The sequence below is a fragment of the Cydia splendana genome, chromosome 19 (genome assembly GCF_910591565.1).
Source record: "Cydia splendana chromosome 19, ilCydSple1.2, whole genome shotgun sequence".
NCBI lineage: Eukaryota > Metazoa > Arthropoda > Insecta > Lepidoptera > Tortricidae > Cydia > Cydia splendana.
In genome coordinates this window covers 16,232,500-16,256,162 of record NC_085978.1, presented here as the reverse complement: position 1 = coordinate 16,256,162, position 23,663 = coordinate 16,232,500, and the positions used below count along the sequence as shown (strand labels likewise).

At 38.4% G+C, this 23,663-nt stretch overlaps 3 protein-coding genes and 1 non-coding gene across 4 annotated transcripts in view; 2 read left to right on the top strand and 2 right to left on the bottom strand.

Moving 5' to 3' along the window:
- On the bottom strand, window positions 1-5,397 carry LOC134800140 (large ribosomal subunit protein P2). Its single transcript, XM_063772606.1, has 5 exons — window positions 5,270-5,397; window positions 3,966-4,138; window positions 1,800-1,892; window positions 1,099-1,182; window positions 1-87 (listed from the first exon to the last, which is right to left on the bottom strand). Exons 2-4 carry the CDS (start codon window positions 4,135-4,137, stop codon window positions 1,112-1,114), a joined length of 336 nt encoding a protein of 111 aa, XP_063628676.1. The 5' UTR covers window position 4,138; window positions 5,270-5,397; the 3' UTR covers window positions 1-87; window positions 1,099-1,111.
- A 391-nt stretch (window positions 5,398-5,788) lies between these two features.
- On the bottom strand, window positions 5,789-8,982 carry LOC134800342 (sulfotransferase 1C3-like). The gene is made up of 6 exons (XM_063772843.1): window positions 8,796-8,982; window positions 7,802-7,901; window positions 7,292-7,584; window positions 6,905-6,999; window positions 6,412-6,595; window positions 5,789-5,895 (listed from the first exon to the last, which is right to left on the bottom strand). Exons 1-6 carry the CDS (start codon window positions 8,842-8,844, stop codon window positions 5,789-5,791), a joined length of 828 nt encoding a protein of 275 aa, XP_063628913.1. The 5' UTR covers window positions 8,845-8,982.
- Window positions 8,983-12,817: 3,835 nt separating this feature from the next.
- Window positions 12,818-12,890, top strand: Trnav-cac (transfer RNA valine (anticodon CAC)). Its single transcript has one exon. It is a non-coding gene; the product is annotated as a tRNA-Val (tRNA).
- A 7,293-nt stretch (window positions 12,891-20,183) lies between these two features.
- The window catches only part of LOC134800142 (glucose dehydrogenase [FAD, quinone]), a 76,219-nt gene continuing 72,739 nt past the window's right edge, over window positions 20,184-23,663 (top strand). Inside the window, exon 1 of the mRNA XM_063772615.1 lies at window positions 20,184-20,267. The gene's annotated coding sequence lies outside the window, so the exon portion shown is untranslated. The remainder of the gene's footprint in view (window positions 20,268-23,663) is intronic.

Sequence of the window (23,663 nt, the reverse complement as noted above, 5' to 3'; positions counted from 1 at the left end):
TGTTTTGCAAGATATATTTCATAGAAACATACTCGCAGTCAAGTTACGCTTACACCATACTTGGAATAACGACCGCGCGTGCCGCATCTGCAAACAAACAAAAAACAACCTTAAACTCTTATCAATAAAACGTTTTTTACATTTTCTATAATATACAAGTCTGGATAATTGTCGTCTGACAATTTTGGTCCATAAATATAGAGCAATAAAGAATATTTTTAAAAGATGAAGAGTTTTTAAGTACACATGTCTGTTTGACAACGGAAATTGAAGACCTTGAGATGTCTATTTTTTTATAATTATTTCAAAGAATATTTACATATTATAACACGGTTAAGTGTGTGGGTTCTCGGTTCCAAAACAGGGTTGAGCTTGATGATAACAATTAATTTCTCAGAACTTGCTTGCTAGTCGCTTTTCGGTGTTTTGTATACGTGTTAGTAGTTAGTGGCAACTTCACTGGTTCATGTATTGAATAATATTAATATCTGTAAGTATTATTGTACCGTTTGTGCCCAAATAAACATTAAAACATTAAAACATCTGTATGCAAACATCATGAAGAAACAACTAAAGGGCATGGCACACTGCGCCCGATAGGGACCGTGCGCGTTGGAGGGTCTACCATCTTGTGGTCTGAATCGGAAACATATGTGCACATGTACATTGCCGAAGTGCTACCATCTACCGTTCTCGTCGGTACGTTTCCTTGTGCATAGTAGGTTCTGCCATCTTGTGGGCTACATCGGAAGCATAAACGACACGTTTACGCCTCGCGCCAAAAATCTGACTGCTCCTATGCTGCCCCCCTATGGTTCATGCACGGGGCCTTCCGAAGTTTGAGGGAGACTACGCTATGCGTGTATTATAGCGACGTCCCGCTCGCACATCGGAGCGACGTACGAATCGGACGCAGTATGCCATGCCCCTAACCACAACACGGTCCATTTTACCCTGTGGTGGCAAGGTCAGAAACCAATGCTGGTGCCAATTCTTAGGGTCATTGGATATTTCAGATCCAAATTTTAGATGTTAAGCGACTAAGTTTTCTAGCCTATATGTCAAAATAAAATTAAACGGAAAAAAACTTCAACTCACCTGCAAAATGCATTTAGTCAAAGAGACCGAAGCCCATGTCCTCATCTTCAGACTCGGACTCCTCCTTCTTGGTCTCCTTCTCTTCTGCAAGGTGAAACGCATAGGTTAGAGAGACATACAAGACTTGTAGACAGATTGTAGTAGAGTAGTGACATCAGTTTTGAGAGTAACAGCAATGTTCTTCAGTCGAAAGATGGTGTTAGGTTGAAATCATCATTTAGTTAATTTATATTGTCATATTTGTAGGCATTTTTTTGTAATTTTATAAATAATCTTGAATCTGGAATGAATTTAACTAGTCATATTCTAGATTAGTGAAGTCAGATTTAATTTGGTAGGTTTACATTTTAGGATAAATATATTTTGTTTTAGTGTTTAAGCAACACATTAATGTTGTTGTATGATTCAGATAGCCCTCAATAAAAATAAGTCCCATCTCATTAACCAAGATTTGCATGGAACTATTTAATTAGTTTATTTTAATAGCTAGATAATTATAATATAATAACAGACCAGACAAATGAATGTATGTACACTTACATTTTTGGTACAGTTCAATCCAAACATGGACTCATACATTTTTGAATTTTAGTGCATCGAGAGCAGGCCTAGTGTAGTTCATAAACCAGAGTCCAGAGTTTAAACTACCAGAAAAACATGACCAAATTAACTTGAACAACAATCAAAATGATAAAACTCACCCTTCTTCTCGGCAGCGGCGGCGGCCGGCGCGGCGGCGGCGGCGGCGGCCGGCGCGGCGGCGCCCGACGGCATCGACGACAGCTTCTCGCGGCCTGCCGCCCACAAGGGTTAGCGTTCAACAAGTAGGGGGGGTGGGGGATGCGATAAAGGATGGAACTTCAGTAACGGTGTGAACATCAAGATTCTTCAGTCGAAAGATGGTATAGGATTCAATCATCATGTTGAGACAGCTGTTGTCAATGGTCAAACAATCCACCAATCTGGCTTACTTTTGCTTTTTTGAAGATCACCCATTGAAAGCGATCCAACAGATCCTACTTGAATAAATTGATTTTTTTATCTACAAATGCTGTAAACTTTACAGTGTGAAGGATCCGGAACGTCAGAATGGATTTTAAGTTCATTATACACATTATAATCCATTTAAATACAGCAGAAACTGTTTATAACCACTTAGCTTATAACCAGGGACCGTTACTGGTATAACAAAATCAAATTATCTCATAGCTTTCACATTATTTCTTTGATATTATAGAATAGTAATTAGGTAAGGATAATGATTGAGGCCTATACCCACTATGGATTCATTATTAAAACACAATTTATAAGTTTTAGTTTTATTTTGAAATTTTTATGTAAACATTTTATAATGAATAAAGGGCTTTTTTATTTTATGTTATAATGATTGATCAAAGCTAAATTAAATGCAAAAATATACATAAACAACCAAGATACCGAAATTGAATACTGGTTAATTTGTATGAGAAATATACCAGTATTCGGTCCATGCTTATAACAACAAACCAGACGAGGTTGTGAGGTCCCATCTTGGTACAATCTAAGTATTTAAGGTTGGTTATAGTACTTATAGTCACTGCCAGTTATAACCCCAATCGAATCAAATTGGGGTTACTGCAAAATGTACTTATTTTAACAATAAAGATCTACATATATTTAATTACACAAACGGGTCTACCGCGATATAATTTCATTGTTTTTACCTTTAATTCCGACGTTTCAGCTGAGTTGCACCAGCTGTGGTCACGGAAAGACTGACGTCCCAACAAATGTCAACGGAGATATTAATAAAACACCACTAAACTACCCGAAATTAGTTTATAAAAATGTTCGGGGTAGACAAAGAAATTGCAGCTACCCGTTAAAGTTTAATGTTTATTGTCCACGGCACGACACGCAACACTCACAGTATCCGTACACTGGTCCGAAGATATATCCGCTGGTTTCAACATTTGAATCACTGGTCCCCAAGTAGACGATAATTTGTACCCGTCCTCACGATTGAAATTTTTAGGGTGTTTTTTAATTTCAATCGCCTCTCTCACGATCCGCGGATAATAGTGTCGCTCGTTGGAGAGGACTTTGGGTTTATGTAGCTCAATCCAGTGATTCGTTCCTGTTGTCAGCAAGTGCTCAGCTATTGCGGATTTGTTTACATGGCGATTTTTAACAGCTGCTATGTGTTCCTTCACCCTCTCTTGAACGCTGCGCTTAGTTTGGCCAATGTACGCACTTCCACAACTGCATTCTATCTTGTAGACACCCGGATTCTGATACGGAATGACATCCTTTGGGCTGCGTAAAAGACTTGCTACTTTAGATAACGGCGTGTATACAGTCTTAATGGAGAATTTCTTCAGAACTGATCCAACTTTGTCCGTTATCCCTTTCACATACGGCAAAAAGGCTGGTTGCCTACTAACCTCCGGATGTCTTTCTTTTTTCCTAGTCGTGCGTGGGATTTTCTGCAAGTACCCATTTTTCTGTAGCACTTCCTGAACATGGGCTAACTCATTATCAATGTGTTCCGCGTCACATAAGTCTCGTGCTCTGTTAACCAGAGATGTGACCACGGATTGTAGATGCCTCGGATGATGGTGGGAAGATGCTTGTAGGTACCTGTCAGTGTGTGTGGGCTTCCTGTACACGGAGTGTGCCAGGGTTCCATCTGGTTTCACTCTTAACTTTACATCCAGAAAGGGTAAGGATCTATCGCACTCCATCTCAAATGTAAACTTTACCTTTGGGTGGATGGAGTTTAAATGGCCGACGAAATATGTGTACAAAACGCGAGAGTTTAAAGTGTTATAAAGATCTACATATCTGTATATCTTGTAATGCATCAGTAGTAAATAATAAAAACTCACCAGCAGCGATCAGCTCCTCAATGCTCTTGCCAGCGAGCTCAGCAATGACCTTCTTCAGCTTCTCAGCATCAGCCTCAATGCCGACGGAGCTCAGGATCTTCTCCAGGTCCGACGCGGCCGGGTTGGCCTTGCCGCCCAGCTCGGCGAGTAAATACGCGGCCACGTAACGCATTCTGGAAGTTAAGATTGATAATAAGCATTGGTTGTAAACTGTAGCTCTAAGTGCAACAAGGATATTTACAGGTTATTTTATGCCAGTTGAATTTGAAATGAAGAGCAAAGGAAATATTGTTGTATATCTTTTGTTTTAAAATCGAACAAAACAAAACCATTGTAGCTTTTTTCCAATTTATATATATGTTGTTAGGTAAAACTACTTTTGACCAACATGCTCAGTCAAAAGCAGTTTTGCCTGTTTTTGTCGGTTAAAAGTTCTTTTGACCAGTTCACACTTTTGACTGCGACATATATACTACTTCAGGTCCTAACCATGGGATTAACAAGGTTAAGCATCGATTTCTTGCCATAAATGTAGTTCTGAAAAGAGAAATTGGTTGGAAAAGGTCTATCAAGAGTTTAGGATGGTGCATTATGTAAATATACTTTGAAAACAAATTTTTTGGCAATGTAAAATTACTTCCTTTGTCATGTCATATGAAAGGTTGCCAAAAACTAAGTGTCTATCATAATTTGAATAAAGAGAATAAGCACATGCAAGAATCCTGCCAATAACAAACAATACCATGTGGTGTTTCTCTCACGGGTAAAACACGGGCTACCATTTTAAAGGAAACTATATTACGGATTACTAGTATTACTACACTCATAAACTATCTACCAATATGCTATAGGTACTTAAACTAAATTAGAAACCTGAACAAATGCTGCAAGGAAAAACTTAAAGACGAATATCTGCCTAACGAAGAGGTAGGTAATTCCTTCTTAGGTTTCTTGTATGAAATTGTAGGAAAACTTCCACATTTTTTTCAACGGACCATGTAGGTACTGAATAAATATGAAGAATTTGGAGGTTATGTAAATATTAATATCTCTATATTATGTGTGCAATTCCGTGATAGTTGCGTTTAAATATACATATTTAAATGACATAAATGTGTATGAACTGATATTAAACAAATAAAACGTGGATTTGGTTCACCAAGTACATGATTCACTTGCCGCACACATGAACAATCCTAATTCATCAAACGCATTTTCAATATATTTCAACAAATAACGATTTCCACCATTAGAACACTCACTAAAATTGTTATATTCACAATTATTTTGATAAAAACACTTACTTTTAAGTCGTAAAGACACGAAACGTGTTAAGCCGAAATGGTATACGTTCTTCTTGAACAAAATGTCAAGAGGAAAGAAAGATGACGGCCAAGCTGCGTTTTGTTTTGCCGGTTTGACAGAAGGTGTATTTTTCCGACTAAAACACAGGCTCTGTTTTGGCCCGAATTTTGAGCTTACGATATTTTTATTTCATGGTGCCGTAATAAAAACTTTTTTGCTTTAATTACTCTTCTCTCAAGTTTATTCTCAGTGAATTAATAAAATAGGTGCTTTTTTTTTTAGTCATCTTTAGGCTCTTGAAGGTAGGGAATGGATAGCTAAAATAAAAGTCCCCAATTTCTGTACAATACTAAACTTATTCTTGATAATAAATTTGTTAACATTCTGTATTGTTATACTTATATAAATAATCTTACGTAAAATGCTAATGCTATTTTTATTTTATAACATTTTGAAAAGAAAAATACACTTCTTGTATGTTTGCGTTCCATTCAACATTGGTTATAAAATAAAATAAATTAGAATACAAAAGTAATGTCTGTTCCAGCTAGATTGCGCTGGATCCATGTCTCAGCCTGGAGCCGCATTTCTTCGTCGAAGTAATCTCGCCAACCACCTGATTTACCTTTAAAAAAATTGGGTAAGTTATAAAAAACTTTGAAAACAAATATAATAGCCGTAACAGACTACCATACCGCACCAGGGTCGTGGTGCGGTGCGGTAGTCTGTTACGGCTTTAAGATTAAGTTTCGTTTGATATAGGCAGAAAGTATATATAGGCTTAAGGATATAGGTAATTTATAAACAAGTCTAGGGACCGTGTGCATTGGCGGATCTGCTATCTTGTGTGGCCTTAAGGTTCCGTCACACAGGCGCTTTTTCCTGGCGGGGCGTGAGCGTTTTGTATGTAAAAGCGGCGCGCCCCGCTCACGCGCCGCCCGCAAAACGCGCCTGTGTGACGGAGCCTTTAGTGTGTGGCCTAACAGCGATTTTGATAGCCCAGACAGTGCAAGTGTTATTTAAACGTCATAATTTCAAACTAACCCTTGCACAGTCTATGCCATGCTATCAAAATCGCTGTCAATTCTCCTTATTTACGCCCTCCACGTAAATGTATTTCCTGATGAACACCCAATCCTACCTTTTCTAATGAACCCCTCTCCGCCTTCATTATTCATCCCTGGAATGGTTTCCAGCACAGACTGCACAGACTGGTTTTGCCTGAACATGTCTATGGACAGATGATCAGCGAGTGTCAGGAGCAGCTCTTGAGAGTACTGCTTGCCGCAGAAGGAGGATATTTTGTTTAAGGTGCTGGGTTTGTCCTGAAAAAAGAGAGGTAATAATCTGTTTCTCTTAGTTTGATGTTTTTCAATAGGGTAGGTACTTAAAGAGCCTGATTTATACTCGTTACAGTTTCAGAACTTATAGCTTATCGGGTATAGTTTATTCGATTACAGGTAGTTAGTCCATTCGTCATTGTGGTCAAACAATATTAACACCAGTATTTACAAGTACTTGTGATTTTATAACTTGGGATTCTGGGCTAAATTAAAAGTGGACAAAAGGGTTCAATCCATAGGGTGATATAGTCATCGTCGTATAGACGTCGATTTCTATTAACTATTTATTACCTTTATCATGTCTTCGTAAAACAAAAACAGCATTTTCGGATGGTTGCGCAACACCCAAGTCTCCTTTAATCTCGGGAAGAATGGTGTAAACAAAACTGGAAATAAAATAGAAATTTCTAAATAAATAAAATAAACTAAATAAATAAATAGAAAATAAACAGACCTGTCATTTCGCTTATCAAAAATGACTTCAAAGGATAGGATTAGGATACCTAATAAGCGGAGGTTAATCCTTCGCGCTTACATTATTATCTTGCCGCCTTCTTCTTGTTCTTCTACTGATAAAGCTGGCTTGTCAGAGTATATCTATCGGTCGCAGAAAAATAAAAAGAATTTCAAAAATCGTGCTAAATTCTTAAAATAAAAATAACCCAAGCACAAACTTACTCGAATCTTCCATAAAAAGTTTCCAGAACTCCTTAAAATCCCCCACGAAATCAAAACACCTGTACATCTTCAGCAAATGATACCAGGACACAGCCACATCCCTCGGGTCCCGGGCCACGAACACCACCCTCGCAACATCCACGACCTTGGGTGGAAGGAGAGATAAGGGGAGGTGTGTGACGACTAGTCGGGGGGAGGGGGCAGAAGCAGCGAGACGGTAACCTATGGGAAAGTCGTGGAGAGATGGATATGTGTTCAAGTCTTGAGTTTGCTCGTGGAGAAATGTGAAAAATCTGTAACAATATAAACAGAGTGCGGCAGGGTTAAAGCCTCCTGTAGTTTGATCGGTTAGAGCCTGGCGGCTTTACGCTGAGGATCATTAATTTGAGGAGGAGGATTGGTTGATTCCTCTGCCTCAATAGAAAGGCAGCCTAACGTCTAGCCAGGATTCTTTAATAAGCGACCATACAGTTCATAAGCGACATTGGATACGACTTATATTGGACTTACTCCAGAAAATGACGTCGGTGAAACATATGTGTTTTTGCTGCCTTTTCGTAATCCAGATTATTCATCATCAGCCACAATATCTCGCAGGTCATCGTTGTGCCTGCAAGGAAAGTATGTATTAATAATAATATTTATTACGAAAGTGGGTATTGATTAAACCAATGTTTGAGTCCTTATAATCACAAAGCAAAGATTAAACTAAGTACAGGCCAAAAACTTAACTGAATTTCTACTAGCGCCTGACAAAAATGGACGGCAATTTTACTGACGGGGGACAGTCACACTGTAAAGGGGCCCACAGATTAACAGTCCGCAGTCAGTTGTTCGGAACTGTCAATATTTTGTTCTAACTGACAGGCCGTTACCCTCCGGCGGCCTGTTAATCAGTGGGCGCCTTAACAGTTATTATGTAGGTTTTGGTAGTATTTAGGTTTCGGTCCCTGCCCTGCGCTAAGTTATTTTAATCAAAACCAAGATGCAAGCTTAAAATCTAATTATTTAATTAAGGTTAGGTTAAGCAATATCAACCACATAAATCTGGATCTAATCAATTATTTCCCGCGGTACGATGTCGCTTAATTCGCCGAACGCAGCGTTCCCATGGCTGTAGTGAAATTGGAATGTTAGAATTGCATAGATTATGCATTTATACATAGGAATGAATCATTGGCATGCATTACTTTATGGGAATGGGAATATTGCAAGCCAATTTTGTCAATGTCTACAAAAAGGTAACCAAAAGGCACAAAGGTTTGTTTTCAAAGTTTTTTTAAATTCGCAAAAAAGCTGACATTTTGGTTTGCGAGTCTTTTTTGTATCAAAGCTAATGAATTGTCTTCTCACAAGTAAAAAGTCTATTCCTCGACAGGGCAGAATCCATCTTGCTAAAATTAGGGCTTGCGAGGGTAAAAATAAATTGCATGTACTTAGGTAGGTACCTATATACCTACTTATGGGTAAAAAAAAGTTCGTGAATAAAACCTTAAATCTTTACCAGATCTAGGGTATGTGACCAGCCACACATCATCAGGCCTGACTTCCATGACTCGGACCGCATCAGCATGGTCTTCATAACTCTTCGGAAGCACCACGCCATCTTCTCCAAATCGACGGAACCCGTTAGGTTTGCCTGGAAATTAAAGGCTACTTTACACTATGCAATCTCCAGGGACCACTTTATTTAGTACAATCGCCATCAGATATATCGGAGCGGCCGAGGTGCTCTAAAATATCTAAACACGCACCTGCGCCTTGGCAATAGGCGTGTTCAGATGTTTGTGATAAATTACTCAATGCTTCTAACTCACAGCACAAGGCGAAAGTTATCAAAGTTAGACACTAACTAATCAAAGTATAGTTTGTCAAAGGACTGTCTCATTTCAATCATAGACAGAGAGAATCATACTATCTTTGTCTTACACTAGTACTAGCACCCAAAAGAAAAGGATGAGTATAGTTTTCCTGGTTCTTACTGACTGACAAATTGGTTTGACCAACTCTAAAAGGGAGTTTTAGAGAAGCCTAAATGCTTCAAAATGTTTAAATCTAAATTTATTTCGTGCGGCAAGACCAATTTTACGTTTTGAACTATTAATAGCAATAAGATAGATTTCTAAAATTCAAAAGTAATTAGCGACACAAAAAAATCTAAAATCTTTGCTAAAATGAAATAAATAATTATTAGCGACATCTACAATCTACAACAATGCCGATTCTCGCTGTTTGTGTAGGGGGTTTTTTTTACCTTTGAATAATTGCAGTAGCCGGGCATAAGTGTCTTCCGGTAGATCTTCCACTTTGACAGTTTTTGACATTTTTACACTGAATTCATAATATTTATTGTGTATAAATCCCACAACCCTCTACCTATGATCACTATGATCCTAGTCTAGAGATGTGCGCCGATGGCAAAATCATCGGCGGCGGCGTCCGATGATTTTTTGATCGGCGGCGGCGGCGTGATCGGCGTGAAATCGGCGTGGCATTATTTTTGATACTGCATGAGAACGTGGCTGTAGAAACTCTACATTAAAGCTTTCTGAGTATTTTCTAGGCTATCCAAAACATATTATGTGTGTTTTCTAAATTATTGCCAAAAATTATATCCCATCATGTCACTTGGCAACCATTTATTACCAATACCAACCTAACGGTTACCAACGGCATGTTTAAATATGAAAGTAAAAAGGATACATTAAAACGCTACATTGTAGGCAGTATTTTTACTTACTTTGTAAGCGGAATACAAATAAAACACAAAAAAAATCTTTATAAGTTAAGTCTTAAATCTATATTGACTTTTCCTAGCCGCTGTCGCCTCACCTATTTTTTTTTTAATACCACATAGGTGGCAAACAAGAATACGGCCCGCCTGATGGTAAGCAGTCACCGTAGCCTATGGACGCCTCGTTGCCGACCTTTTAAAAACCTGTACACTCCTTTTTTGAAGAACCCCATACTGTAGACCCTCGGGAAAACCTCGGAAGGGAGCTCATTCCACAGCCGGAGCGTCCGCGGGAGGAAATTACTCTTAATTCGCACAGTACGCGACCATTTAGGTTCTAGGGTGTGAGGATGAACACCCTGCCGACGGCGAGCGGTGCGGTGATAGAAAGCAGACGTTGGCATCATGTCAAATAGTTCCTCAGAGCACAGCCCCAATGTACAAGCGGTAGAACACACACAAGGAGGCAAAGTCTCTCCTTAGACTTAAAGGTTCAATACCGCTTGTGAGTTTGGGACCATCGACGATTCGCACAGCGCGCCTTTGGACTGAGTCAAAGGGTCCAAGCTGGCATCCAGGTGCTCCTGCCCAAAGGTGACAGCAGTACTCCATATGGCACCATACTGACTTGCGATTTATAAAACAGCAGTCTTTGCCCCGGAGTAAAGTATCGCCTCGCTTTATTGAGCACACCGAGTTTTTTGGATGCCAGCGCAGCCTTACCTTCCAGGTGGCTGCGGAATTGGACGTCACTGGAGATGTCAACACCGAGGATCCCAATACTCCCTGACATGGTAAGGGCTGTGCCTTGGAACTGTGGGACCACAGTAAATGGGGTTTTCTTAACGGTGAACGTGCAAACTTGTGTCTTGGTGGGGTTGAATCGCACTAAATTGTCCCGACCCCACACCGAAACTCTGGATAGAGTGCTCTCAATGTCTGACACAAGCTTTTCACAACTCTCCAGCACCACAGAACGAGGGATATTGGCACGGCCTGTGTAATAGGCATCCCCGGTACTGTCTGCATAGCAATGAATGTCATCGATAGACAACATGTCATTGATGTGCAGCAAAAACAGCGTAGGGGATAGCACAGAACCTTGCGGAACGCCAGCGTTAATGACCATGCTATCGGAGCAGCTTCCGTCTACTACGGCTCGTATGCGTCTGCCGGACAAAAAGCTAGCGATCCATTTGCATAGTCCCTCCGGCAATCCATAAGATGGTAACTTCGACAGGAGACCCCGATGCCATGGATTTGATTGGATGACCTAGGATTTGTTACGAAATAATGATGAACTACATCTACATCTACTACATGTCTGAACTGAAGTTTAACAGAAATGTATGTTAGAATAAAGATGTCATCGTTTTCGAAAGTAAACGTCTCTGGCAGGTTGATTCGCTCAACAGAATGTCTTTGAAGTGTCCCGTTTTATGGAATATTAAGGTCTACTTTGTTTTCTTTACTGCTAGCTTAGTGATGATACTTGGTGATTTAAGTTCCTATAAGTAGGTACATATAATTGTTTAGGTATAGCTTATTACGAAGCTTTATCCTGACTTTTATAATTTTGATTGAAATATAATATATTGTTAAGTAAAAGAAGCTGATGATCACCATAAAATTACTAAGAATTGGTCGTGTGTAATTTTAAATGAAATTGTAATTTATGTGATAAATAAATCAAATAAAGTATTAAAATAAATCAAATCATATCTGTAAATAATGACCCTTATGCGTGTCACCAGCATCATACGAGAAATCATAAAATACGCAATTATAATCGTGGTGACAGCTTGCTGGAGATTCTAAGAAGAAAATAGCATGTATATGTCCTAGGATATGAACCTGCTATTTTCTTGACTTTAGTTCACTGATTAAATTGACAATCAAGATACTATTGATGTAAAACAAAATGCGTTCTACAAAAAAGCTATGCGATAAAATATCAAATAATAACCTGAGATCCAGAAACTAGATCTTGTTTAAATTAACGCTAAATCGTTATCACAGCTAACACCGCAACGACAAAAATGATGCTAATTTGGTTCACTGGCAAATAATAAGCGAAAAAGCATAAGGATCTATAAATTATATCTCTGACACTATTTACTCACTACGCAACATGGAATGCGACACGATAGGTATCAAAATTTCCCACGCCGATTATACGCCGGTCATATTTATCGGCGGCGGCGGCGTGGAAAAATCGTCGGCGGCGGCGGCGCGGCGGCGCGGCGCACATGTCTAGATCCTACATAATATTATTAGAATAGAATAGAATAGAAAATAATTTATTTGAAACAACACATCTTAAAATTATTATTCTTACCAAGTGTTAACTTTACCATTTTTGGTAGGCCAACTTCGGCCTACTACTTCACTTCACTTCACTTCACTTGCAGATAATGATTTTAAGAAACCGGCCAAGTGCGAGTCGGACTCGCGCACGAAGGTTTCCGTACCCTTACAAAAAAAACGGCAAAAAAAATCACGTTTGTTGTATGGGAGCCCCACTTAAATATTTATTCTCTTCTGTTTTTAGTAATTGTTGTTATGGCGACAACAGAAATACATCATCTGTGAAAATTTAAAACTGCCTACCTATCACGGTTCATGAGATACAGCCTGGTGACAGACAGACGGACAGCCAGGCGGACAGCGGAGTCTTAGTAATAGGGTCCCGTTTTTACCTTTTGGGTACGGAACCCTAATCCCCTTATCGATAAATGATGTACAAATAAGCTCATAGGCAAGTGTACTGTAATTTCGGACTTAGCTCTCAAGTTTCCGTAGTGTAGCGGTTATCACGTGTGCTTCACACGCACAAGGCCCCCGGTTCGATCCCGGGCGGAAACAGTTAAACTTTTTACATTTTTTGTTTTTACTTTTAAATGTGTTAGATTTCTTCTGTACAAGTTTTTAATAAAATTGGTTTGTGTTAAAAATGTGTCTAATATAATTTTTGTAAGAATATTTATAATTTTATGATTCATTTTGTAATACATACCATAGAGCTAACTCAATGCTGTGAATGTGTAAGTTATTCGTGAATTAAATTATTTCAATTGTGTGTTTTATACTTATACAATACAGATATGTATCCAATAACAAAAAATAACCATGTATAGCGTATAGGTACGCCAGACCAAGCAAGGCTAGATTATTTATTTCTCATAAATATAATTTTCACCTTACCCGTAATACATTTACAATTTATCCCATCACTAGATCTAGTGATGTATCGTGAGAACTAGAACATCGTGCGTTATGTAACCTCTCTACTACCAGACCCACAAATTATTCATATATCTACCTAGTATAGCCTTTTTACATTGAAATAGAGTCTAATTTCATTTGACGCAACTACTGATATAATTTTGTATTTGTATCGACAGTACCTACACAGCCTACACTAGAACACAAATAATAAAATTGATGCGTTTATTACACACCTTAATGCATAACCATAGAGTTTAATTTCGTTTGACTAAACGACGTAGGATTATTGTATTGCAACTAGTTGTGACTACACTTACTATACATATGTCTTTCCCATCACGGAACAATGGTGTTCCGGACCTTTGGGAGGCGTGCGCGGAGCCGAAGCCAACACGTAGAGGCCCTTTTGACACTTTAATTAAATGTAAGGGGTACACCGAGCGGATGCTGCCCTTACCCGTGTCATGGGACGCACGCAGAGGCAGCACCCGCCAGGGTGTAAGGGCTATTGAGAGTTGATTGTATCTAAAATGAACTAGGTTATTGGGTGAAAGCGATGGACTAAGTACTGAGCTATGGGGTAAAAAACCGGACGCCAGCCTAATAAAACGGTATGCAATTTTATTTCCGGCAGACGGTGACTCGCCCTCACAAGATGGGCCCCCACAAAAAGCGACATCTAGGATGGCTCAAGGGCAACACCGGTGTGAGCGGCTCAGGGGTGTCGAGAGGTGTGCGCCGCTTTCTACCCAGTGGCTGTTAACAGCCACTGTGCCAACTCGCGTCTTATTCATATTTCACTTCCACCCCTGGAGCTTATAGCTCTAACGACTCCACTCTGGCCGGCCGGCTAAGGCAAGCCAGAGGCAGAGAATCCTGTCCCACCCACCCTCCTTGCGGGTAACAGAACTCCCCAGGAGTACTCGGGTACGTGAGGTCGCTAATCCCCAACAGCTCGCCACAAGCTGCCCTGCGTTGACTGATTGCACTGGTAAAACCAGCGGGCGATGGGGTCGTCACATCCCTACGCCTCTCTTACATATACTCTACACTCTACATATACCTATTATTATACTCTTTGGACTACACTTTGTTCTCTATTAAAAACTCAGATGAGATCAGATTTAGTTGCGATATTGCGATATTTTGGAGATCAGTTTCTTTGGAGTTGGAGTAAAGTTACTATTGATACTCGGCTCGGCCAAATAATATTATTATAATTACACAATGCCAATTAGCGATATTGTTTTAAGTTAATTAAGGTCAAAAAAATTAACTTTTTAAACTGATGTCACAATCACAAAGTAGGTAAGTATGCGGCACTTCCCATCCCTTGTCACAATTTCTTAACCCCCTTCCGACCCCTAAACGAGTGACCCCCCCCTATGTTTTTTTTATGATACAGGAGGCAAACGAGCAGACGAACCGCCTGATGGTAAGCGATAACGGCAAAGGTATAACTTAATACTTTACTATACAGGTTGGCCAAAAAATAACTACCTACTTTCCCGTTGCCAGGGAGGTTTTGGGATTATACTGAGCAACTTTTACTATAAGCCCAACCCCGAAATCGCGAAAAAAAATTTTGGCTGTTTCATACATTTTAGCTGATCCATTTTCTATGGGAGGATAAATTTTTTATGCGCGATTTCGGGGTTACTGCCATTGTAAAAGTTGCTCAGTCTAATCCAAAAACCTCCCTGCCAACGGGAAATGCAGATTTTTTTAGCCATCCTGTATGTCTCACACGAATGAGCAGAACTCTTCACAAATTAGTAAGTTTAGCACTTATGTAGTTTTCCCGTGTCCTCGCAATTAGGGGAACTAGCACGCTCACTAGCGACCCTTTCTAGGGCTTCCGTATATAGGCCCCCCACTCCGAGCTAGGTGGACCTAGCCTAATGTTGCTTCATACATAATTATTTACTTTGACAACTATTACTAGTCGATACCTTCTTAAAATAAATGCCATTCATAATCAAAAGCGGATAATAGTAAATAGAAGGATCATCCTCAAATATGTCTGCGGTCGAATTGCCGCGACCCATACAAAATGTATGAAAAAAGTCCTGGCAATTAGGCGCAACCGCAGACATATTCTCAGAGAATGATCCAGAAAAGAGTGACCATACATACTATACTAGGCAGCGAGCGGCCACGAAAATAAGCTATGGGTAATTTTAAGAAATATAATTTTATACCGGCTGGCTAAAAAATAACTGCATTCCCGTTACCAGGGAGGTTTTGGGATATGAGCAACTTTTACTATGGGACCAACCCCGAAATCGCGAAAAAAATATTTGGCTGTTTCATACATTTTGGCTGGTCCATTTTCTATGGGAGGGTAAATTTTTTTTCGCGATTTTGGGGTTGGTCCCATAGTAAAAGTTGCCCAGTATAATCCCAAAACCTCCCTGGCAACGGGAATGCGGTTATTTTTGAGCCACCGTGTATAAGTATTTTGTCATCAAAATGATATCTACATTTATCTTTCGCGCGTGCATTTTGCTCGTACTTACGGGCATTTAATTTAGACATCAAAATGATAGTTTGAATTGGCATATTGTTTTATCTTTTAACCTTCATAATGAGTCCACTAGATAGTTATATAAAGGTATATTTTTTAATAATAATTACCCAATAAGTGTAATCTGAACTATAAATACCGCCGCAGGCTACTAGCGACAAATACCAGTTGGCACACTCTTCTAGGAACTGTCTATCCGTTCACATAACATTTTATCATACCTATAACCACCCTGTATAACTTGACCCTCGAGGTGACGTTCGGAGGTCAACTGCAGCCGCATTACTGTAGCGACACTTGCGACATTTTATATGTCAATATTGTAATTTGAGATTAATTGTATATCGTTTTCTTTTTCTTTTAAATTCTGTGTAAATAGCAGTGGTATTTTTACTGTTATGCTGTTAAACTTGTTTGAAATAAAAAAATACTACTGTCAATTTTCGTAATATAACTAGTGACGTTCGCTGCTGCATTACTGCCGCGATTATGACGTCCAATCCGTCACTCATTTTATCAAGGAAATTGACATACACACAGTACACAGCAGCAGCATTAACGCCGCAGCATTGTCGCAACAGTAACGCAGCTCTGCGGTTGACATCAGGCTCCAATTTCACCACGGTGACAGGTGCGACAATTGTAAAACATCACTGTTGCTGACGTCACAGGCATCCATGAACTACGGTTACCGCTTACCATCGGGCGGGCCGTATTCCTGTTTGCCACCATCATTGTTTTATTAAAAAAAAACTTTATTATATCGGAAAAAAAACAGATATTTCTCTTGCTAAGTTTATGACAATTGTCACAAGAAACACTACAATTGTCACGAAATTCCGACATATAACTCATTACCTGTCAAGAATTACCTACAATTCTTCTAAATCTTGACAATTGTCAGAAACTTCGCATAAGAAATATCTGTTTTTTTCCGATATAATAAAGTTTTTTTTTAATAATACAATGATGGTGGCAAACAGGAATACGGCCCGCCCGATGGTAAGCGGTAACCGTAGCCCATGGATGCCTGTGACGTCAGCAACAGTGATTTTACAATTGTCGCACCTGTCACCGTGGTGAAATTGGGGCCAGAAGGGCTAAGATGGCCGGCTCTTTATCATTTGTCACAATGCCTGTCACGTTCTAACAAGTATGTAAGTGCCAAAGCGACGCATGACATGACAGGTGATAAAAACGCGACCATGATATCGCTGCAGGATATCCTTTACATTCATAGCAAAAGCTCCAAAATTTCTCGACGACCGGTTCAAAAATGAGAAAGCATTTTACTCAAGCTGAAACGAAGACGCTTCGCTTCGCGCTCGCTCGGTCAACAAAGATCAGATTATACCAGTCCTCAGTTCTTGGTTAAACGCTTGTGAATGTAATTCATCAAGTCATATTACCAAGTTACTTTTACAGTTGTAATTAGCAAATTTGAACCTTAAGGTGTATACATGAAGGTGGACTCGGATCGATTTAGAGAAAGATTCGCGAATGCGACATTAACAGGTATGGTGCGGTCTGGATTAGGTTTTTGGTACGGTCGGCAAAATCAATACACGTTTTGATTAATTTTCCCAATATTGTTATTTCTACATACTTACTGTATATATTTATTATGTCAAAATAGATGAATTTGTAAAATTCTAATGAAAATTCAATACCGTGATTTCAAAAATGAAATGTTAAATTAAGTTATGGAGACGATCACAAGAGAGTAAAAGACATCAACGCGAGTTGAAAAGAGACGAAAAAGAAACGACATTTTGTCATAAAACAGCATCCCTTACAAACCTCAGTCAAATTTTATCTCTTTCTAACAAACAAAAATGTCAAAATGACGGAAAGGGACAAACGATTATCAATGGTTTGTTAGATTTGACAAACAATTACATCATAAGATGTTAGTGAACATTATTCATCTGAGATTAAATTTGTTGACTAAAATCACCCATCTGAGACATAGTTTTAATATTTACATTATGTATTCTTTTTAATCATACAATATCGACAATAAACATACATACATAATCTAGACATAGCATCCAATTAGATCTCCTGACAGACCTAAAGAATTTTACTGAATTTGTGTGATTTAGGTAAGAATAATTTTAATGGGTATCACTAGGCACTTGATAAGTTTGGGTGGACAATTAACGCACATGTGACACTTCTGCACCCACACGCTCCTCGACAGTTGAGATGTCTGCTTTTCTTACATTTAATAATAATAGTAGAATAACTTGAGCTTACTCTCTCAACCCCCCAAATGTCTCCCTAAAATAAGAAATATACAGTCATGTGAGCTTGTTCTGCTGCCATTATCCACACGCGTGGCACATACTCGACATGTTGTGCAACGGTGGAAAGTTGCCGCTTATCTGCCGACCGTACCTTATCAGCCAAGGATGCGGGTCACTGGGACCTTAATGATACCGAGAACTCAACGGGGAATATAGAAAAGCAAAAGTTGTTACACATGTTCATAGAAGGATAATTGAGTCGTACGTGACAGCGTGATAAAACGGTGTTATAAAGTGACAGATATTTTATCGCGTGGATAAAACCATCCATAATAAGCCGGCTGTACGAATATGATGGTCGCTGTTGGTTACGTGACAGCGTGATAAAGATAGTGTACTTCACGTTCCATCGCCCTGTGTTAAAAAGTGACGTTTATTTTATCATGTGGATAAAGTCATCCATCATAGATAGGCTGGTTGTGACTATAACTTATATTAAGGTCAATGTGGATAAGACCGGCATATAGGTAACATTTTTGGTTGGGAAGACCGTTCGTCATATCATAGGGCAAGAACTCATTGAATACGTATTCAAATACCTACAATTAAGTAATTGGGTACGTATCTAAAGGGGCCCACTGATTAACAGTCCGCCGGACGGTATCGGCCTGTCAGTTGTTCGGAACTGTCAAAATTTTGTTCTAACTGACAGGCCGATACCGTCCGGCGGACTGTTAATCAGTGGGCCCCTTTATACTTCACTCAGAGACAGTCAGAAAGGGAGAGCTTCGCTTCTTCTGCTCTATTAACCTTCTGTAAGTGCGTACAAACTCTTTCGAGATGTACTTAGATCCGAAAAAGTAAATACAGGTGTACCTAGTGCATAATTATTTTCCTTCGTATTTTCACGGAAACGTACGAACGTGTCTTGCAGTCAGTCTCGGCACAAACAGAGGTTGACTGAACTAGCACGACAAATACGAACCTTTCCGAGAAAATACGATGGAAAACAATTATGCACTAAATTTTTACATTCGTGTCGATTTGTCCATATATCATTCCATTCCCTGTAAAAATATGAAGGTTCCTAAATACTTAACATTCAAAACGCTTAAGAAATCTTAAAGATGTTGCATTTAAGGTCATGCCATGATGGTCTAATCCAGGGGTCTCCAAACTTTTTTACCTGAGGGCCATATTGCGCCTCATATCTGGTTGCTGCTGTTAGGGCTGAATCCCTGGAGCCTGGCCTCGCGGGCCGGATTGGAACGCTGTCGGCGGGCCGGATTGAAACGCTTCGCGGGCCGGATTTGGCCCGCGGGCCGGGGTTGGGGCCCTGGTCTAATCTAACGCATTTTAAGTGTCTTTTTCCATCGGCTAAAAACCTTAAACCTGGATCCGTGAAGGCGAAGGTCCAACCAAATCTATTTCTTGTGCCTCAATGGCCTTTCATGGTGGATCATCATAAATAATTGTTTCGTCTTTAGTTTTTGTGGTTACATCTTCTTTTCATTTGTTTATCTACTGCTACACAGACAATGGGCCCGATTCGGATTTTGAAATAGACATCTATTAGATATCTTTTAGACATCACCAAGATACGATAACGATATGTTTAAGATCTAACCTGTCAAATTTGACATTTGCGCGATTCTGGAGATACACTTGAACGATTTCCACAGGATATGACTTAGAGATCCAATTCACATCTAATAGATATCTTACTCTATCTAACGTAAAAGTGACATTGGTTGCCCGAATTGCGCTGCAAAAGAGAACTAGTTGATATCTAAACTATAACGTATCTAGAATGGATCTAGTACGTGTCGTCTCTTGTGAATATCTTGAAGTTCAAATACGGCAGAATATTTCTTGTGGAATCCTAAAAAACTTCGATATGCTTTTGTAAAAAAAAAAACATTTGTGTGTACTAGTTCCTATATTGTTACCATTTTTTAATGGCAAACATTATATTAAGTAACATATATTCGAAGTTTTATCCAAATTTTATTCCGCATACGATACTATTCAAAATAAAATGTTCTAAAAAAAATTCAGAGGGTTAAGAACCCATTCACAATCCCTAAGTCTGCACCAAACGTGTGACCTTTAGAAAAAGCCTTCGATTTGATGCACAAAGTTCGCGTGACCCCGCGCAGTCGCAGAGTACGGAGTGCGCTGTACGCACGTGCACTATTTCGGTCGTGATTTTACGTTAGTGAGTACGAGATTTGAACGGTGAGTTTTTTATGAAAAGTGATTTAGTGTTAAATGGTGTTTTGTTAGTTTGGCGATATGTTGAGGTTTTTAAGATTATGTGAAACTTAAATTTGTTTTGTGACTTAAAAATAGTTCGCCAGGGTCCCAAAATTTAACGTCATAAATACATACCTATGGAGGTTATATATGTAATGTTTGTTTAAAATTGCTTTACACTTTTCAATAGGCATAAATACATAAGTAGTTGATAGGTAACAATTATGCATTTCTTTAAAAATAGGTATGTCTGCATTTTATTTAAAAAAAACATTCACATTAAAAATATACATATTATAAAAATAGTTTACACAAAACCTAAATGCAGACATCGGTGACCAGTGACAGCGACTATTTATTTAATATTATAAATTGGTTAACGACAGGATTAATTTTAAACATAGAAAATATTTGACTCTACTTTGAAACATTATTTGTTTTACATATATACGAGTACAAGGGGCAAAGCCGGCAAAGTTGTTGTTTAATTACTATATGTATATATAATATAGTATAATATAGTATTATATTGTTATGTTGTTTGGTACTCGTGCTATTGATACTCGAGCAGGCGAAAGACTTTAAAATTACGAATAAAGCGAATAGTTCTAAAAGTGCAATCTTGAGCGTTGCGATACTTTTAAGATAGGTACGAGAGTTATCTTTGCTACCGAGTGAAACACAAAAAATAATTTTAGATTAAAATTGAATAGTAGAGATACAGAATAAAAGTCTAAATAAATGCAAATTTGCACCGGCAAGTAATAGGTACATAAATATCGTGTACAGGGAAGATCGTACGACCTCGAACTACCATTAAAACCTTTCCTTTCTATTCATACTTTGATATTACTTGTAAATGTGCTCTATATCTTAATAGGTAATGGTCATTTTACTTTAAATTTTATATATTCTAAGTGGCTTTTGATCCTATGCAGTGTTACAATTATTTGAATCGCTACCGTCTATTGTGGCTTATGATATGAGTTATGATTTAATGACATTGAGTTACATACACGACAGTGTAACAGTTTGTTCGTCGTAGGTACATAATGTGTCAAATCAATAAAACTTTCATCTAACCCCTCATGAAAAACCATTTCAATCTTACCCCAACTCACTATTTAGCCAAAGAATAATGTAATATAGCTAAGTTAGGTGCCTTAAATTAAATGATTGCAGATCTACATGATATGAAAAATATAATGCAAAAAAGTAAAGGTGAATGTTCCTCCAAAAAACAGAAGTAGAATAGAAGAAAATACAGACAGACAGAAGATACAGAAATAGAATTAAGTAATTTTTAATAACATTCTCCAAATATAATCCGGATCTTATATTATATAAACAGTACAAATAACCACAAATCTACTAGTATAGTAAATAGTATGGTATACTCCATTGGATTGTTACTTTGATCTCTGAGATCTCTATTAGGTAGGTACCTATACATACTCGTAATTTAGCGTAAGAAGCTTTACTATATCGCCTTAACAACAAAAACATAGCTAACAATACGCAGATTATATAAAACAATACAGCAATAAACTTCAGACAATAGGACTTATCCTATCAGGAGATTTCTACCAGATAACCTTTCGTTGCATTAGCGTACGTTTTGAAACTTCCTTATCTAGTTCCGTATGAATAGTTGTCTGTATGTTTATTAACGACCGGTAATGTAATTTTTTTTTTTGAAGTCGGCTTTTCTTTTTTTAATGTTACCAAAAATTTACAAAAAATATAGGTGGTGCAAATGTTTCAACGTTTTTTTACAATTAAGAAAGAATAATAATACAAATACAACATAAATTGTTATAAATCTTGTTGAGAATTCATAGAAAATGATGGTAACAAAAAAAGAAACAACGTTGTTTTTTAGAAATGTTAAAATCTAAAATTGTACATGTAAAATAAAGCCACTATATAATGTCAAACTAAATAGCATCGGATCATCATTACATTAATTACCCAATACAAGTACATCACTAACCCATGCACGCGAAAATGGGCCTTATTTCCTCCAGACTATTACATTAACTAACACCAACTCGTAATAACTATAGAGATGCCACGAATAGTGGCTTTAGCCGAATACCGAATATTCGGCCACGATTTTGGCCGAATCACCCAATATTCGACCATAGGTACAATTTGAGTCACATTTATTGTGAAAAAGTGGTCGGCTTCAAAGGATAATTTTTGCTAACATTTATGTTTTGTTGCTCATTAGTGGTGTATGTGTTACTGTAAAAGCCCGAAGTACGGCACAACCTAGGTTTTACCGGTAAATCATAGTTTTTACCGATGCCGATCGGTAAAAGCCCGAAATGTTAAATCTTACTAGTTTACTTCGGGCTTTTACCAAGACCGATATGGTAAATCCTAGGTCTTACCACGGCGACCGGTAAAGTTTGAATCATGCACTGATTCTTGAGATTATTAGATGATAATTTTTAAGAAAAAAAACCGACTTCTATGGGGCCCGATGAAAGATTATGGTAGATGGTGCACTATGTAGAAAAGGAGGTAAAACCACCCACTTTTCTAATAGCATTTCGTTTCTGTAAGGCTCGCAGTTCTAACCTAACCTAACCCGCTTTTGTTCGGTTCTGTGAGGATCGCAGTTCAAACCTAACCTAACCCACTTAACGGCGCATGCGGTGCGGTGTACGGGGATTTGAGCGGGAGGGGTTGAGAATCAGTGCATGATTCAAACTTTACCGGTCGCCGTGGTAAGACCTAGGATTTACCATATCGGTGTAGGTAAAAGCTCAAAGTAAACTAGTAAGATTTAACATTTCGGGCTTTTACCGATCGGCATCGGTAAAACCTAGGTTTTACCGGTAAATCCTAAGTTTTGCCGTACTTCGGGCTTTTACAGTAACATATGTATACTTAGTTATAGTTACAGTCAAGCAAACTGGCCTATGATAACAATAAAATCATTTGTAAGCAATAATTTTCCAAACCATTTACTATTTAAAATATATTAATATTTACGAGTATAACAGAACTAGAAATAGAAATAATAAATGTACCTACCTAATGGTTTGAGCTTTGGAGGTGAGGAGAATTTCATAAATAGGGTGTATGTGTTTTTTCGATATTCCGCCGAATATTCAGCAAAGTGGCCGAATAGGCCGAATAACTGGCGAACATTCGTGACATCCCTAGTAATAAGTCTATTGTTGCACTAGTGCTGTAAATCGCTTGTCATTTCGATGTTTTGTTACCCAAGACATAGATTAAGTATATTGTAGATTCGTTCTCACGTTATTAACATGATAAAATGAAGGATTGTTATATTTAGGTCTAATTAAACCGGTTTTAGAGCATGTCGTGTGAAATTTATGGCGTAATAAAATGTATAATAAA

Coding starts and splice junctions, on each gene's coding strand:
- LOC134800140 (XM_063772606.1), bottom strand. CDS start 4,137: ATGCGTTACGTGGCCGCGTATTTACTCGCCGAGCTGGGCGGCAAGGCC. Junction 1,893..3,965: donor TGAGGAGCTGATCGCTGCTG/GTGAGTTTTTAT, acceptor TGTGGGCGGCAG/GCCGCGAGAAGCTGTCGTCG. Junction 1,183..1,799: donor CGCCGCTGCCGAGAAGAAGG/GTGAGTTTTATC, acceptor TTCACCTTGCAG/AAGAGAAGGAGACCAAGAAG.
- LOC134800342 (XM_063772843.1), bottom strand. CDS start 8,844: ATGGAAGTCAGGCCTGATGATGTGTGGCTGGTCACATACCCTAGATCT. Junction 7,902..8,795: donor GGTCACATACCCTAGATCTG/GTAAAGATTTAA, acceptor CTTTCCTTGCAG/GCACAACGATGACCTGCGAG. Junction 7,000..7,291: donor ACTTTTTATGGAAGATTCGA/GTAAGTTTGTGC, acceptor TTTTATTTCCAG/TTTTGTTTACACCATTCTTC.